Below are 17,956 nucleotides of genomic sequence, written 5' to 3'. Positions count from 1 at the left end.
GGCAGCCTATCCCATCATCCTCATTTGTGTACCCATACTTGTCTAATCATAATCTCCAGCATTGGGTTTGGAAAATTTCTTCACCTGCTCCATGGCTTTGTATAAAAGATTATGCATGTTATGGATTCATAATAAATGCTTTCTCAGTAGGATTAAGATGCTCTTTTTAGAGCAGAGGTGGACGTTCAAATGCCATTTTCTTTACAAAAAAAAGCAAAACATACAACTGAACACAGCTCATTACATAAATAAAAAAGTACAAAGTCCCTAAGTACTATGGTTTAGTTTTGGATGCCTTTGTTCTTCCCAGTTTTCTTCTCCCCAGAGTTTCTTTCCAGGAAGAGCAGCTATGATTCTTGTTTCAGCCATGGAGGGTCTCCAGCTTTGGACACCTGTTTACCTTATTCGAGAGACAGCTCATTAGGTTGGGCCAGGTATCTGTTATTCTCCCAAGTTCAATCGTTTCATCAAAATTTTTATATTTGATCCTTCTCCTGGAAAGTTAATGCAATTTGAGGCTAAAAATAGTTCCCATGATGTGCTCATTCTTTGTTTCCCAATATGGAAGGAGAGGACAGTAACAATAGTAATGACAAAAGCCTTAATTTTATAGCATGCAGTTCTAAATGGTGTACACATTTGACAAGCCATAGATTTCTAATTCTTAACTTTATGCTTATGCGATGATTGGTGGCAACACTGCCATCATTTTGGTTGGATGCAGTAGTGTGTGCAGGGGTTTCAGGGAGTACCTAGCACTCCTCATGGGAAGGAGGGTAGTGTGACAGGGGTAGTGGAGGAAGCAGAAGGAGTAGGGAGCCTCTCCTGGGGGAAGTCCTTATATCTCTGGGGCAGTACTTCCAGGGGCTTCCTTCCTCCTTCAGGAATGCCCGCATTCTTTCTTAAAGGCCCACACAACTCAAAACTACACATGTTGGCAGCATGAGCATCTGAATGATAACCATGATGGGCATGGGGTTCCATGCTCCGTATGTGAGTACTAGAGGTGGTTCAAGTGTGGGGAAAGTGGGTAGGAAGGCTTTGTTCATGTCTCCCTTTGGTGAGAGAGCCTTTATAGTACCTGATTTTTGGATGCGACTTTGTAGTATAAAATCTCAATACCAAGTTATATAAGTAGTTGAACTTTGCTGTTACAGTTGTTATTTCTACATATTGATTTACACCTACCAACATGACTCCAAGGGTCTGGCTAGCTGTACAACATCAGCAGCAAAGAGGTTCCTGGGTCTCTTGCCTTCAGTTTCATATGTTCTTGCTAACCTTATGGCTAAAATGTTTAGGTCACTGTACGCTTGGCTCAGGCAGCAAAGCTGTCCTTTAGATGCCAAGGCTGCCAAATATCTCTTCATATACACACCTGTCTCATGCCCACTTCTTCCTCACTCCTGCCTGGGAGATGACAGTGCCCCCTCACTCTTTCAACCAAGGTAAAAGGCAAGGTAACATTGAAGGACTTGACTTTAACCATGTTGATTTCTTCCCTGCATTTTAGAGTAACAATAACTCCTATGCACTCAGTCCACAGGTCTCAGCAGGCTGCAGAGCGCTCTGCAGTCATGAACGCACGTTATCCTCATCCCGGTCTCTACAACAGGTTGCAGGCCACACCTTGTCACCACCTATGTTCATATGGCCTTTGGTCTAGGAATAGGTTTTACATTTTTAAATGGTTGAAAAAAATCAAAAGATATATAAGATTTTTGTGGCATACAAAAATCACATAAATTCAAACTTCAGTGTTTTATTGGAGCACAGCTATACACATTTATTTATGTATCGGTGGTGGCTGCTTCTCTACTACAACAACTGGGTGGAGTCATTGAGATGGAAAACTTGAGGCTTCCAAAGTTGAAAATATTTATTCTCTAGCCTTTTGCAGAGAAAGTTTGATGCCCTGCTCTCTGTGGTTGGTTCCATTATGATTCCCATTTTACAACTGAGGAAATGGAGGCAGAGAGTTTTAAGTTTGGACACAGCAATTTGTTCAAATGACAAACTTGAGGTTAGAAGTGTTGGACCCCAAAGTCTCTTTTCAAGCTTCTCCTGAGCAGGCATAGGCAGACAGAGAATTCAGAGACTAAGGATTTGTGAGACAACCACTCAGCATTCCAATCTCCCCTAAGAGAGTCCTCTGAGTGACTCTAGTCAGTGCCTACGTGTGTGGGCATTCCTGTGTGTGATAAAAGCACAGGAGGGAACTGTAACAAGAGGAAGATGAATTAAACATGATTCTAAAAACCTGTCTCTGCTTTGGAAGCTGGGGAAACACAGTGATTATCATTTCAGTAAGAGTGGGGGAAGGATCATCACTGTTGCTGATGAAGCTGATAGTAACAGTTGTTGTTTAATGATTATAATCATTTCCATGTAGAAGAGAGCAGTCGTGAATGTAGCCTGCAATCTCTGTGGCTGGCTTATTTACACATATTTCTAGAGTCACAGTTGGAGAATGAGTGAGCAATGTTCTGCCCTTTAGGTGCTCAAGCGTCATTTTGCATATGTGCAGAGGTAGTTTGTGCTTTTGAACCATTTCATTATTGAATGCAGCACATTTGAAACCATTAGCATCACTGTGCGTGGCATGTGCACAACAGGAATATAGGCAACAGTGACCAAGCTGAGAATAAAATCAAGAACTCAATCCCTTTCACAAGAGCTGCAAAAAAAAAAAAAAAAAAAAAACCACTTAAGAATATACCTAACCAAGGAGGTGAAAGACCTCTACAAGGGAAACTACAAAACACTGCTGAAAGACATCATAGACAGCACAAACAGAAACACATCCCATGCTCATGGATGGATAGAGTCAATATTGTGAAAATGACCATACCGCTAAAGGCAATCTACAAATTCAATGTAATCCCCATCAAAATACTACCATCATTCTTCACAGAACTAGAGAAAACAATTCCAAAAACCATATGGAACCGAAAAACGGCTCATACAGACAAAGCAACACTATGCAAAAAGAAAAAATCTGGAGGCATCACATTACCCGACTTCAAACTAAATACTATAAGATCATAGTCACCAAACAGCATGGTACTGGTATAAAAACAGGCACATAGACCAATGGAACAGAATAGAAAACCAAGAAATAAAGCCAAATACTTACAGCCAACTGATCAACAAAGCAAACAAAAACGTGAAGTGGGGAAAGGACACCCTATTCAACAAATGGAGCTGGGATAATTGGCAAGCCACATATAGAAGAATGAAACTGGATCCTCATCTCTCATCTTATACAAAATCAACTCAAGATGGATCAAAGACTTAAATCTAAGACCTGAAACCATTAAGATTCTAGAAGATGACATTGGATAAACACTTCTAGACATTGGCTTAGGCAAAGACTTCATGACCAAAAACCCAAAAGCAAATGCAACAAAAACAAACATCAATATATGGGACTTAATTAAGCTGAAAAACTTCTGCACAGAAAATAAATAATCAGTGGAGTTAACAGACAACCCACAGATTGGGAGAAAATCTTCACAATCTATACATTTGACAAAGGACTAATATCTAGAATCTACAAAGAACTCAAACAAATCAGCAAGAAAAAAACAAACAATCCCATCAAAGAGTGGGCTAAGGACATGAATAGACAATTCTCAAAAGCAGATATACAAATGGCCAACACACATATGAGAAAATGCTCAACATCACTAATGATCAGAGAAATGTAAATCAAAACCACAATGTGATACGTTACTACTGCAAGAATGGCCATAATTAAAAAAAAAAAAAAAAAATCAATGTTGGTGTGGGTGTGGTGAAAAGGGAACACTTTTACACTGTTTGTGGGGTTGTAGACTAGTACAGCCACTGTGGAAAACAGTGTGGAGATTCCTTAAAGAACTAAAAGTAGATCTACCATTTGATCCAACAATTTCACTACTGGGCATCCAGTACCCAGAGAAAAAGAAGTCATTATATGAAAGAGAGTCTTGAACATGCATGTTTATGGCAGTAAAATTTGCAATTGCAAAAATATGGAACCAGCCCAAATGCTCATCAGTCAATGAGTGGATAAAGAAAATGTAATATATATATATATATATACACACACACACATACACACACACACACACACACACACACACACACACACACACACCATGGAATACTACTCAGCCATAAAAAGGAATGAATTAATGGCATTTGCAGGAATTGAAGACTCTGAGTAATTCAGGAATGGAAAACCAAACATCGCATGCTATCACTCATATGTGGGAGCTAAGCTATGAGCTAAGCTATAAGGCATAAAAACGATGTGATGGACTTTGGGGACTCAGGACAAATGGTGGGGAGTGATGAGGGATAACAGACTACACATTGGGTACAATATATACTGCTTGGGTAATGGGTGCACCAAAATCTCAGAAATCATCACTAAAGAACTTATTCATGTAACCAAACACCACCTGTTTCCCAAAAACCTATCGAAATTAAAAAAAAAAAATGTTAAAAAAGAAATTGGGGAGATTTTTCCTAGCTGTAAATCAGAGTGTATATGAGAAATATTGTGAGTTTGTATGTATATTTCTGAAATTATGCTTCTGATTTCCCCATGATTCTTTATGATGACTGGAGGAAAATGTTTGGTTTAAAAAAAAAAGCTGCTAAGTGATGTTTCTCTCTCAAAAAATCCTATCTGATCTTTAAAAGATTTGACTGAGGTTTTTGGTCAGAAATAGAAAGAAAGTCCCCCTTTCCCTTTCACCGAGGATCCTGATCAATTGTTTCCTATCCTCAACTCCATTTCTGGGCAATGGCTCAATGTGGAGATGAGAAATTCTGTCTCTGTTTTATAAACAGCTGTACCTCTCTCCATGTTCTCAGTGTTATGAAATCAGCAAAATGATGCTACCCTGGGATCTGCTGACACAAAAGGGGCCACTGAGCTGCCCGGAGGAAACACTTGGCTCCCCAGCCCTTGTCTGGCAGGTATCAGTTGGCTGTGAGAGAGGAGCCCTGCTGTTCTCAGTGCAATTACAAGCTCTTGGCATTTAAAAGTGGATTTCACTATTTTTTCCCCTTCTCTGCTACTCTGGTGGTATGCTCTGTTTTTAGCACTTACATGGCTGAGTTAATGCTTTTCAGCTGTTGAGTTGAGTTCAATTCAGTCTTCCCCATCCCCTCCCTCCGATTTCCACCTCCCACTTTCCTTCTCTTCTTCTTGTAGGAGTGTTTATCTCAACAAAACACAATCTCACATTTAGATAATGCCCTGTGTGCATGTGCCAGGAGCCATTTGGATCCACCCAAACACATCTGAAAGGTAGACATGATGCCTGGCACTGTGACCTCTGCAGAGCAGGAAAGAGAAAAGATCACTGTTGGACATCCTCTTCAAAACTCAGGGGCTCATTCTCCGGGGGATTTGGAGTTTTCACTGCCCTGTGTACCCCTGTCAAGGGAGTTGAAGCCTGAGTACCACATTAGACAGGGCCAGGACGTCTTCTCCCGCAGGGTGGCCATGCTGCCCAGTCTAGTAAAGATGCACAGTGGCTGTTCATGATGATACTGTTGGGAGAGGGCTCCAATGCAGGCTGTGGGTTTGCGCAGATAGCTCCTTCATCAGACATTTCCTCTACTGATTCTGCACCAAATGTTTGGCACAGATAAGGATCTTTCTTTACGTCATTCCCCTTTCCCTGTAGTTTAAGAATAAGAACACATGGAAGCTGGATTGCGTAGACACTTAGCAGCTTGGAGAAGGGATTAGTCATCACTGTACAAGAGGATTCAGGACTTTGGACATGTCCAAGGGAGTGAATGGGGGCTTCCATGTTGCGCCTGAGAATGCTCCTTTTCCAGCAGTCATACAGCTGGTGTGGGTGCACCACAGTGCTCAAATGCTGGGCTTCTGACCCCAAACCATTGCCACAACACTTGGGGTTAAAGGTGACCCCCAACCTCCTTGTTCAATGACTTACAATTTTAAATGATTTGATTTTTGAGTGTTTTATTTTTTTGCAAGGTAGTAAAAAGAATTGCACATACTTCATGGGTTTGATTGGAGTGGGTATGGGAAGAGGGAGCAGGGGTGGCAGTCTTCTCTCATCTGTTACACCTTCTTGGCTTTATTCTTTTCCATAGCACATATGACCTTCTAAAGTCCTGGTATTTCACATATTTATTTTTATTTTTATAACTGTTTACCCCTACTGAATATGTCCTCCATGAAGACAGAATTTCTTTGTAACTTTTATTTTGGATTCAGGGGTTACATGTACAGGTTTATTAGCTGGATATTTTTCATGATGCTGAGGTTTGGGGTATGAATGATCCTGTTACTCAGGTATTAAGTGTAGTACCCAATAGTTAGTTTTTCAACACTTGCCCCCTTTACTTTCTTCTTCTAGTAGTCCCCAGTGTCTATTGTTTCCATCTTTATGTCCATGAGTACCCAATGTTTAGCTCCCACTTCTAAGTGAGAACATGCGGCATTTGTTTTTCCATTCCTGTGTTGATTTGCCTAGGATAATGGCTTCCAGCTACATTCATGTTGCTACAAAGGATGTGATTTTGTTCTTTTTTATGGCTGCATAGTATTCCGTGGTGTATACATACCACATTTTCTTTATTCAATCCACCATTGATGGGCGCTTAGGTTGATTCCATAAGACAGACTTTTTGGCCAGGCAAGGTGGCTCATGCCTGTCATCCCAGCACTTTGGGAAGCTAAGCAGGTGTATCACCTGAGGTCAGGAGTTCGAAACCAGCCTGGCCAACACAGTGAAACCTTGTGTCTACTAAAATTACAAAAAAATAGCTGGGCATTGTGGTGGGTGCCTGTATTCTCAGCTACTCGGGAGGCTGAGGCAGCAGAATTGCTTGAACTCAGGAGTCAGAGGTTGCAGTGAGCTGAGATGGAGCCATTGCACTCTCAGACTGGGCAACAAGAGCCAAATTCTGTCTCAAGAAAAAAAAAAGACAGAATTTTTGTCTGTTGACAGCTGCTAACATTTGTGCAATGAATGTTTGTACAACATCTAAAACTGTATCTGTTACCTATAACAAGAGATCATTGTTGATTGAATTAATCAATTCTCCCTCTAGAAGTGGCTATTGTAACCAACTCCAGAGTTCCTGAATTTTATTCCAGATATTGAGTGAGAAGAACAGAAGCTGAGAAAAGAGGCTTTCAAAATGTAAATCATAGGAATTACTGTAGTGATCCAGATGACAAACTTTTCTAGATCTGTATTTTGATTCTGTCAGAGGGACCAAGGGATGGATGTGATGGCAGGGCCTCAGTGTTCCTCCAGACATCTGCCTCAGAGCCTGGGGTTTATCATTCACTAATTCATTTATCCACACACTCAGAGAATCAACCTGTTATCAATAATCAGCTCTGGGGATACAAAGCTGAACAAGACATATTATTCTACACCCTCATGCATCTTGTCATTCGTAACTAGATCAGCATTTTGGGGGAAACTATTTATCTTTTTAGCCTGTTCCAACGCTGTGAAGGAACATTCTTTAGCAGTACTACTTTATAAAATAATAACACAATTTTTGCATCTATTGGTAGAATCTTAAGTAAGTTTCTTAAGGAAAAAGTGCTGCCCCGCCGCCACCAACCCCAACACAGTGGCCTCATCAGGCCTGGGTGAAGAGATTGACCTAATCAGTTCAGGTCCCTGGGGCTACTCCTGGATCACTGTGACAGAACTGAGGGGTCCTTCCAACTTATAGGGAAACTCTCCTTTTATTAGTGACATGGGGTCAATGATGTTGGCCAGATATGAGAGAAAAACACAATAGGGCATATATAATGGTAGAAAAAAATAGAAAATGTTAAACTTGAAAAGTGCCTCCTCTTGTTTATTCCTGCTGCCAGCTCTCATCTCTTCTCTGACAAGGGGTTCAATAGTGAGCATATCTCAAGCACCTTGTATTGATTTCTCCTGTGATCATATCCCAGTAAATGGAGGGAGATGTCAGGAATGTAGTGGCTTGTTTGTGTGACTTAGCAACAGCAAATATGGAAAGAATTAAGACTGTGGGCCTATTGTAAACTCAGGGTGAATCAACACTAAGAGGAGACCATTGAAAAGAGACAACAATTACGTTCAGAATGAGGCTGGCAACCTCAGCTTGAGGAAGCATAGAGCAGACAAGAATCTACTCAGGGTGGAGGGGCCGACCGGGGAAGGCCACTCAGAACTGCTTCAAATGAAGAGGACTGGGATGTTTATTTTAGAGAAGACTCAGAAGGACCATAAGTGCCATCTTCAGATGATGGAAGGATTCTTCATGTATATGGGAGAAGCACTAGATCTTCCCAGAGCCTCAGAGCTTGGAGTGAGGAGAACTGGTTGGGAAGGCACTCAGACATAGTCAAGGAGAGCACTGGGGAGCAGTTCTGGGCTTCACTACCTGATCCTTTGGAACAAGTGTGAGTCACTATTTGTATCTGAGGAGCTCCAATGCTTACTGAAGCCAACTTAGGCTAAGAAGTTAAGAAGAAGTTAAGAAGTTAATGCTACCCAGGTAGAAGAGAAAGGACAGCTCTCATTTGGGGCCATTTTCTGTGATCTTCCTTTTTATAAATTGCTGCTAGTCAGGTGACTTTATTTTTCTGCTCTCTTTAAAACATTTTCCCATACCTATTGATCCAACAATTCAACTTTTAAGAGTCTATATTATAGAAATAAAAATACAAGCACATAGTGATCTATGCACAAGGTTTGATGTATGCATATGGTTTGATGTAGAGTAGTTTAAATTGCAAAAGTGTAAAAACAACCCAAATGACAATTAAAAGGGAATAACTGAGTACATTCTGGTGTGTATTCATAATATGAACTATTCTGTAGTTACTATAGACATTAAGTTAGATCTCTACCTAATGAGGTCTGGAGGGATGGGCAGGATATAGCGTTAAGTGAGAAAAGCGAGAGAAACATGTACAGTATGATCTTATTTTATTAGAACAAATTAAAAATCTCTCCACATATATAATATAATCAGTTGGCATATATTTGTGTGAGGATGGCAAAAGGAGGGGAAGAATATAGATGAAAGTTGTTAACATGGGTTGGAGAGTTTGAGGTGGGATGAAGTTGGGTAGGAACCTGAGACAGATGGGGCAGGATTAGAAACAAAGTAAAGAATGAAGTAGGATGGCTTGTCTGTCTGTCTATCTATCTATCTATCTATCTATCTATCTATCTATCTATCTATCTATCTATCATCTATCTACCTATCTCTATCTATCTCTATTAAAGACAGTACTTTAAACAAACTTAAAACAAAGCTGGGAAATGTTTAAAGATAAATTATTTTGTATTACAAATGAATTTCTAGATATCGTTAAAGATGAATGATGTATTTTTCTAAGCTTTTTCTTTGCTATGTAGAAGGTATCTGTTTTCTCCTAGTGCTTCAGGAAAAACAAGGTTCTTTTCTTAAATCTAGGGAACATAGGATCAGGTTAGGAGCACTCATCTCAGTTAAGAATTTTGCTAGTTGTTGGTAGGGAAGTAGGGCGTTGAATTAAAAGAGTTCCAACGTGTGTGTGTGTGTTTGTGTGTGTGTGATCAGTTTTTCTCTGCTGACATCATCAGCAAGATGATGCTCTCCTTTTTGTAATTTAGATGCTATCAAATCATTTTTAATAATTGTTTTTCATATTAAATTATTCTTATTACACATTCATATTCAAGAACCCTGTGGTTCTTTCTATGTAAAGGATTTGTCTGCATGTGGAGTAGTCCAGACAGGATAGAGCTGGATGGCAGTTTAACTCTTGCGTATCTTGAAAGAGGAATTTGGGTAAAACAGGATATTGTTTCATATTCACATTTGGTTGCAGACTGAGAGCTGATCCCAAGTAGCTTTACTGATACAGAAGCAAATAAGTGGTATGTCCGATCCCTGGAAATAGTGATGCTAACTATCTTATTTCCTTGATTTTAAGATGTTCATCTTATATGTTAACTGAAATCTGAATGCATCTCACTACATTCATATGCATTTATCAGAGTAATATTGCAAATCGGTAGTGATCTTATAATTGAAGGTCTTGGAAGTCCTGTAGAATCCCCATTAGCTGGATGAGTTCTGGATATTTGATGCGAATTAGAACACTCCAGAATCATGAACCTCAACCAGAATTGCAGCCTGCATAGGGTTTTCCCTTCAGGGAAACCAGAAAGTTATAGAAGTGTTTTCTTTTTTCTTTTCTTTTCTTTTCTTTCTTTTTTCTTTTCTTTTCTTTTTTGAGATGGAGTTTCACTCTTGCTGCCCAGGCTGGAGTGCAATGGTGCAATCTCGGCTCACTGCAACCTCTACCTCCTGGGTTCAAGCGATTCTCCTGCCTCAGCCTCCTGAGTAACTGGGATTACAGGCATGTGCCACCACGCCTAGCTAATTTTTTTTTGCATTTTTAGTAGAGACAGGTTCTCCATGTTGGTCAGGCTGGTCTTGAACTCCTGACCTCAGGTGATCTGCCCATCTCGGCCTCCCAAAGTGCTGGAATTACAGGTGTGAGCCGCCATGCCCGACCAACAGTATTTATTTTCATACAGGTGACTGCCTTTACAGATAGATAGATAATACTAAAAATCTGCAAAGTAGGATCCGTGCATGGCTGACTCCATCTTTTAAATCTTAATTTTAATTCAGAGGCACTATCATTTTAGGAAAGCTAGTCAAATGCAGTGACATTTTTTTTTTCCACCTCACAGGCTAAAAAAATATTTTGTGAGCCCAGCAACTTGAATGGTGCTTATGGGCAATTTATTTGTCACAAGGGTGGGAAGAATCAGAAGAGAAGTGTTCTCTGGAGCTGTGTGCTGAAGAGAACGAAGGAATGAAGGCGAGCTGTGATGTGGAAAAATGAGCCCACTGACTAGGTTGCTGGTGTTCTACATTTGCTCTGGGAGTCCTGTCAAGCATTTTCTTTGAGTTTTGTTGTTGCTGTCGCTTTGTTTTCTTGGGCATCATATCTGCTTCTTTCAGAACAATCACCCCCTCCCGGCCCCACTCCCCAGGCTAGTCTGTCAGGCTGCACGGCTGCCTTTTCCGTGTGTGTTTGAGGCCATGGTCTTTTGCTGCTTTTCTCATGCCTTTTCTTTATGATGTTTCAGCTCATCCACCATACACCATGTGCTTTAGAGTGAAATTCTACCCACATGAACCCTTGAAGATTAAAGAAGAGCTCACAAGGTATTTTTTGTTTGTTTGTATGTTTAACGTGCGCCTTTAACCAGCCAGGACCTCTTTGGTCTTGCAGGCTTCACGGCCTCCTGTCTAAAGCTGATAGTTTCAGTGTTGCAGGCTCAGAACTCAGCGTTTTTGCTTGGAATGCTTCTCTTACACTGAATTGTTTTGGGATTTTTTAAAAAACAATTGTCATTGAGAGTGTAATTAACTGCAGAAAAAAAGCACTGGCTATGACGGGGGAGGTGTTCTCTGAAAACATCTGACAGTGGGGTGCTAAAAATAAATAGGAGGCATCTGTGTTTGAGACATGGGCAAATTCATACCCGGTGCAGTCCCTAGTCTATCTTTTGGATCTCAGCTTTTCTGGGAGGGAAAGGATCGCCTGGCAGAATGCACTGTCTGTCATCCTGTCTTCTGCTTGCTGAATGACCGACTGGGAGGCAGGCTTCCCTCCATTCAGACTCTTCTCAGCCCAACTCTCCTGCTTCTGCTGGGGCTACAGCTTCAGTGTACCTTGAGGGGGATTGGCTTCCTTGAATAACCTGGGCACATGTTGTGAGCAGGACTTCAGGAGGATGGGAGAGAAAGAGTTGCTGTGCCCTTAGTTCTAGATGAGGCTCTGGCTTGGTGACCACAAAAATCACTTGCTATAATCATCTCTCAAAATAAGCTGCTTAGGTACAGATAGATGCAACAGAAAAGCAAGTGTAATCGGCTCTGATCATTGGCGGGGGGAGGTTTTGGGTTCTTGGATATTTTGCTTCCTTGTTATTATCCAGGGTCTCTGGTAAGCTTGACCATTAGTGGCGTGGAGGTGACTTTGGGAGGGAGCAGATGGTTCTGCTCTCTATTGTTAATTTGCTCACAGTCATTTAGTAAGGTTTGTGCTAGGGGTGGGAAATGGGGAGAGGGGGGTGTGTGTGGGGAAACGAAGGTAATAGATAATGGACGTTATAAGCAGTGGTTGGGATTTTGCAATCTGGCCTGGTTTTTTCTTTTTATTGAGGTAAAATTCACATGATGTAAATTGATCTCACCATTTTGAAGTGTATAATGCAGTGGCATTCAGTACATTCACAGTGTTGGACAACCCTTCCCACCATCTAGTTAGAAGTTTTCATCACCCTCAGAAGAAACCATGTATCCCGTAGAAGTCACTCCCTATTCTCCACCCCAGCCCCCATCCAAGCCCCTGGCAACCACTTTTAGTCTCTCTGGATTTGCCCATTCTGGACACTTCATATAAATGGAATGGTACAGTATATAGCCTTAGTCTGATTCTGGATTGAAAATTTTAATTATTTATTTGATAAATTTGTTCTTCCTTGCTGTTACTACCCAGGGGGCAGGGACTGAATTAGCTGCCAAAGACAGAGGAGAGAAAGGAGAGAGAGAGCGCTATTTGTCCTGCCCTCAGGGTGCTAACAGTGTAATTAGGAAGATCAAATCAAATCCTAATGCCTCACTTTTGTCATTTGTTCTCTTTATAATTTTGTCTGGAGGATAAAAATTGAGTATGTGTCACAATATAAATTAAGGATGGACATTTTGTTGTTGAGAAAAGTCCCATTTGAAAGTAAAAGAGCACAGTGTTTCAGTTAATAACCCTGGTTTCGCCCCTCCCAATCGCATTTGCTAACGTTTTCCTACCTTTGACTGAATAGCTCAGGTATGAATAGTGGAATATCGTGACCCTTTTGGTTTCCAAAGGTAACTAAGATGTTCCACTGCCCTTACACAAGTAGAAATGGACTTTTCTTAGTCAACATAGTCCTTAGGATTCTAAATGAATTGAGAAACTGTGGACTGCCCCAGGCACTTATGGTCTGAATTCCTATCTTGAAGGCATTTAGTTTTTCTTGTATGATAAATTGTTATTTTATTATAAGATTAATCTAAAGTTTGAGAAGAATTTAATATGTGAGAAGTTAAGATCATGTTCATGACCATGCTTAAGAGTAAAGAAATGCTAAGAAAAGGCAAATTTAAAAATGCAAAATAATAAAAATAACCACAAAAGATGATATTTGAAATCATTTTTCACCCTTTATCTCCCCATTTAGGCAATCATCTTATAATCCTTTAGATTTCTGGGGCTTTTGTAAATGCTCTATACATTGAATGTTACCAAAAGTATGTTGATTTTAATTTTTTTTTTTTTAGAAGAACCATCTTCCAATCCATGTAGAGATGCTGTTTTATTAATGGCAGCACAGTAATTTATGACTCAGACCCTCATGTGTTTTTGTTGCTTAATCTTTTTGTGCGGAAATGACACTAAAGGGAGATGCATTATTTTTTGGTAGCTATTATATAAAAAAAATGAGCATCCTTCATGTGAAACCATTTACAAGACTCAGTGGATTATGTTGAATCCACAGTAATTCTCGATTATCTCCTGAGATCACTGATATGGGCGCAGCCCCAAACTCTGATGTGAAAGCTGCTTTTCTTTTCTCAGGAAGCTCTTGCCAAATTGATTTCTGAGTTATGGCATTAGAACCCAAGCCTCTCATTTACCAATAAATAGTTATCTGAAACTATTTTTCACTGCCAAACTCATCAAAAAGTAGAAAGAAATGCTTTTATGTTTGATGTACACATTCAATACACAGAAAAGAAACTTCATGATATTTGGCCTGGTAGTTTACAGTCCTTAAAAAGGGCTAAGATTTAATCATTTAAAGCATTTGTGTGACCTTGCTATTCTGAATAGTCTAGGGCCGGTCCTCAAAGTGAGGTCCCTGAGCCAGCAGCGCCAGCATTACCTGGGAGCTTGTTATAAATGCAGATTCTTGGTGTCTGTCCAAGACCTACTGAATCAGAAACCCGTGGGAGTTGGGTTCAGCAACCTAGTTTCATAAGCCCTCCAGGTAATTCTGAAGCATGCCAAATTTTGAGAACCACCGCTCTAAGACAATTTGGATTTTCAAAATAGTTTATTTTGGTAGATATTGAAGTGTACAGTTTAGTATGTGCACAGATTTGTACCACTAACACCATGATCTGATTCCAAAACATTTTCATCACCCCAGTAGGAAACTTTGTACCCAAGCAGTCATCCAGTATTCTCTCTTCTCCCAAGTTCCTGGCAACCACGCATCTCTTTTCTCTCTATATATATTTGTCCATTCTGGTTGTTTCATATAAATCAAAGCATGCGATGTGTAGCCTTTTGGGTCTGGCGTCTTTTCACTTTAGCATAATGCTTTCAAAGTTTATCCCTGTTGTAGCATCTTCAGCTTTTTTTTTTTTTTTATGGTTGGATGATATTCCAGTGTATGGATATACCATATTTCTTTTATTTATTCATCAGCTGGGGGACATTTGGCTTGTTTTACCTTTTTTATTTTTATTTTTTGAGATGGAGTCTTTCTCTGTCGCCCAAGCTGGAGTGCAGTGGCGTGATCTCGGCTCACTGCAGCCTCTGCTTCCTGGGTTCAAGCCATTCTCCTGCCTCAGCCTCCCGAGTAGCTGGGATTCCAGGCATGAGCCACCACATCCGGCTAATTTTTGTATTTTTAGTAGAGACCAGGCTTTGTCCTGTTAGCCAGGCTGGTCTCAAATTCCTGACCTCAGGCTATCCGCCCACCTCAGCCTCCCGAAGTGCTGAGAGTACAGGCATGAGCCACTGAGCCCTGCCCTGTTTTCACTTTCCAGCTATAGTGAATAATGTTATTATGAACATTCATGTCCAAGTTTTGGTGAGGGCCTAGATTCTGATTTCACTGGGTCTGGGGTAGGATCCAGAGGCCTACTGGTTTAGAACCTTATTACTCAAAGTGTGGCTGATGGAGCTGCACCACAGCATCCCCTGGAACTTATTTGTTTATGTATTTATTTATATTTATTTTTTGAGATGGAGTCTTGCTCTGTCACCCAGGCTGGAGTGCAGTGGCGCGATCTCAGCTCACTGTAACTTCTGCCTCCTGGGTTCAAGCGATTCTCCTGCCTCAGCCTCCCGAGTAGCTGGGATTCCAGGCACGAGCCACCACATCCGGCTAATTTTTGTATTTTTAGTAGAGACCAGGCTTTGTCATGTTAGCCAGGCTGGTCTCAAATTCCTGACCTCAGGCTATCCGCGCACCTCAGCCTCCCGAAGTGCTGAGAGTACAGGCATGAGTGTAATATGGTTCCTTTGGCAGAATGCATACCAAGCTCCAAATTAAAAACTTATTAGGGACTGCCTTTATCCTCTGCACAAAATTTAATACTCAACTGGGGACAGAGACTGTCATTTGAGCCTCCACCATGTCCCCAGTGCCCACACAGCACAGTGCACAGCATAAAGCCGATGTTAGACAAAGATATGGTGAAGGAAAACATCAGTGAGCCACTGCTTCCTTCAATGGCTCCAGTGTGCTTTCAGTGAACCAATGGCCCAGAAACAGTGAACTCCAGTGCTCTAGGGTTGACAGTGTCCCTGTGACCTTAGCACACGAATCACGCTTTCTGATTCTCTACTTCTTTGCCTTTAAAACGGGGATTACGCATGTCGTTCCTCCTATGGCTGAGTAAAGATGAAATTACTTGGGCGCTAGAGATGTTTATTAGTTGAGGTTCTCCAGAGAAATAGAACCAATAGGCTACACACACACACACACACATGCACACATGCACACACACCCTTTCATACATAATGAGAATTATTATAAGGAATTGGCCCATGTGACTCTGGAGGCCAAGGTATCCCATGACCTACTGTCTGTACCTTGGAGACCCAGGAAAGCCAGTGGTGTAGTTCAAAGGCCTGAGAGCCAGAGAGTCAATGTTGTAGATTCCAATCCAAGTCGAAGGTCTGAGAACCAGGAGCACTGAGGATAGAAGATTGATGTCCCAGCTCAAGCATCAGGCAGAGTGAATTCAGCTTCCTCTGCCTTTGTGTGCTATTCAGTCCCTCAGTGGATTGCATGAGGTCCACTCACGCTGGGGAGGGTCATCTGCTTTACTCAGTCCACCAAGTCAAATGCTAATCTCTTCCAGAAACACCCTTGCCCAGAAAAACTGTTGAACCAGATATCTGGGTATCCCATGGCTCAATCCAGTTGACACATAAAATTAACCTCACAAGGTGATAACTGGGACTTATTGAGAGATGCTCCCTGCAAACCCCCAAGAAGATGAGAAAGAGAAAAAACATTGGTTTCTGAGAGTTAAACTCTAAAGTAAGCACGGAAAGAATCTGCACACATCTGTAAAGTTACTCTGCTCAGAAACAACAGATCCCAGGCCTGAGCCTGGAATGAAAGAACCTTGAGAAGATGAGGGAATTGGAAGAGAGCCTGATCGGTGTGGAGTGACAGAAAGGACAGGCACAAAATGAGCCTGAGCCAGGGATTGCAACCTGGCACCCTGCTCTGCTGCCTGACTCCCACCCTGCTAGTTTTCTGGAAAAACTGGACACATTTAGTCTGCTTTTCTAGTGGCAGCACTAGGCTGGAGCTGTGTGGTGGCTGCCCCCTTTCTAGGGAGCCACTGTGTCCCATCCTGCTTCCAGCACTTCTTGCACCAGCACAGGTGACTTGCTCTTGTCATAGGCCACCGTGTGCCTGGTCTCAGTAGGCATCTGAGGGTGCCATCCCTGGAGGGCGGAGACTCTACACAGATGGCAGCTCTAGTTGTGAATCAGTTAGTTGCCTTTCTGGCCTCATAATAACTACGACTGTCTGAGGTTGATTAATGTCTCTCTCTGTCCCTAAGAAATGGTGAAGCTGGCCTTATGTACTGATTGAGTCTGTCTCCCAGCTCTCCATTTGAAACAGAGCTAGGGCAGCGTGTGCCTGCGATGCAGGTAGTGATGACGGTGGTCATGGCTATCCTCGTGCGGGAGTTTCTGCCAGGAGCTCTGGCTGCTGGGTCCTGTGGGTTTTCCTCATTTCTTCTCATGCCTCTTTGAAAAGGCAGAGCCTGCTCAGCTTTGGAAGCTAATAAGATCTGCTCGGCAGACACTTCTGCTTTTCTGAATTCAGAGGGCCCCTCTCAGCTTTCTTCTGCTTGTTCTACAAAGGGTTGGGCTTGTCTAAGCCAGTCCCTAGAGCTGGGAAAAGCTCTGGTCACCATGGGAGCTAAGCATGAGCAATCCTACTTCTTCCAGACCTCAGCCAAAAGTTAGGGTGACCATTTCTCCTTTTGTATTGCAGGTACCTTTTGTACCTTCAGATTAAAAGGGATATTTTTCATGGCCGCCTGCTGTGCTCCTTTTCTGATGCTGCCTACCTGGGTGCCTGTATTGTTCAAGGTAAGTCTGGTCACAGCTCACCCACACCACCATTGCACTGTGGAGCTCCGGCTGTTTCAAGCCTCCGTTTTCTCCCACCTGTGGCCATCCTGCCTGTCTGTGGCTGGAGACCATGTAGGACTGGGTACATAGCAACGGAACCCCTACTCACCTTCCCTTCGGAGCCAGTGGAGTCCTGATGGAAGGCTGGGCTGAGATGTTCACAGGAGCCTCTGCAAAAACAGAGTCCCTCAAGATCCCACGAGTCAGAGTCAGAAGCTGTCTTTCAAAGGGGCTGGAATGTGGAATGGGTGGGTTTATAAGAAGCTCTGAAGGGATGTGGGTATTGTATGTTCTCAGTTCCAAATGCTAGATGAGAGGCCTAATGGACATATTGAGGGGGGAATCTGCATCCAGGAAGATAGGTGTTAAACAAAGGGGTCATCCTTGGAAGCATTTTCATGTACATCTGTCTGTCTGTCTGTCTATCTATCTATCTATCTATCTATCTATCTATCTATCTATCTATCTATC

General features: G+C 41.8%; 1 protein-coding gene across 3 annotated transcripts in view; it reads left to right on the top strand.

Annotated features, from left to right (window-relative positions):
- Window positions 1-17,956, top strand: part of FRMD3 (FERM domain containing 3) — a 299,285-nt gene that overhangs the window by 189,325 nt on the left and 92,004 nt on the right. For all 3 annotated transcript variants that reach the window (XM_023213428.2, XM_023213427.1, XM_023213429.1), the window contains exons 4-5: window positions 11,130-11,208; window positions 17,346-17,443. In XM_023213428.2, coding sequence (XP_023069196.1) covers window positions 11,130-11,208; window positions 17,346-17,443 — 177 coding nt within the window. The remainder of the gene's footprint in view (window positions 1-11,129; window positions 11,209-17,345; window positions 17,444-17,956) is intronic.

The sequence above is a fragment of the Piliocolobus tephrosceles genome, chromosome 14 (genome assembly GCF_002776525.5).
Source record: "Piliocolobus tephrosceles isolate RC106 chromosome 14, ASM277652v3, whole genome shotgun sequence".
Classification (NCBI taxonomy): domain Eukaryota; kingdom Metazoa; phylum Chordata; class Mammalia; order Primates; family Cercopithecidae; genus Piliocolobus; species Piliocolobus tephrosceles.
This window is presented reverse-complemented; position numbering and strand designations above follow the sequence as displayed.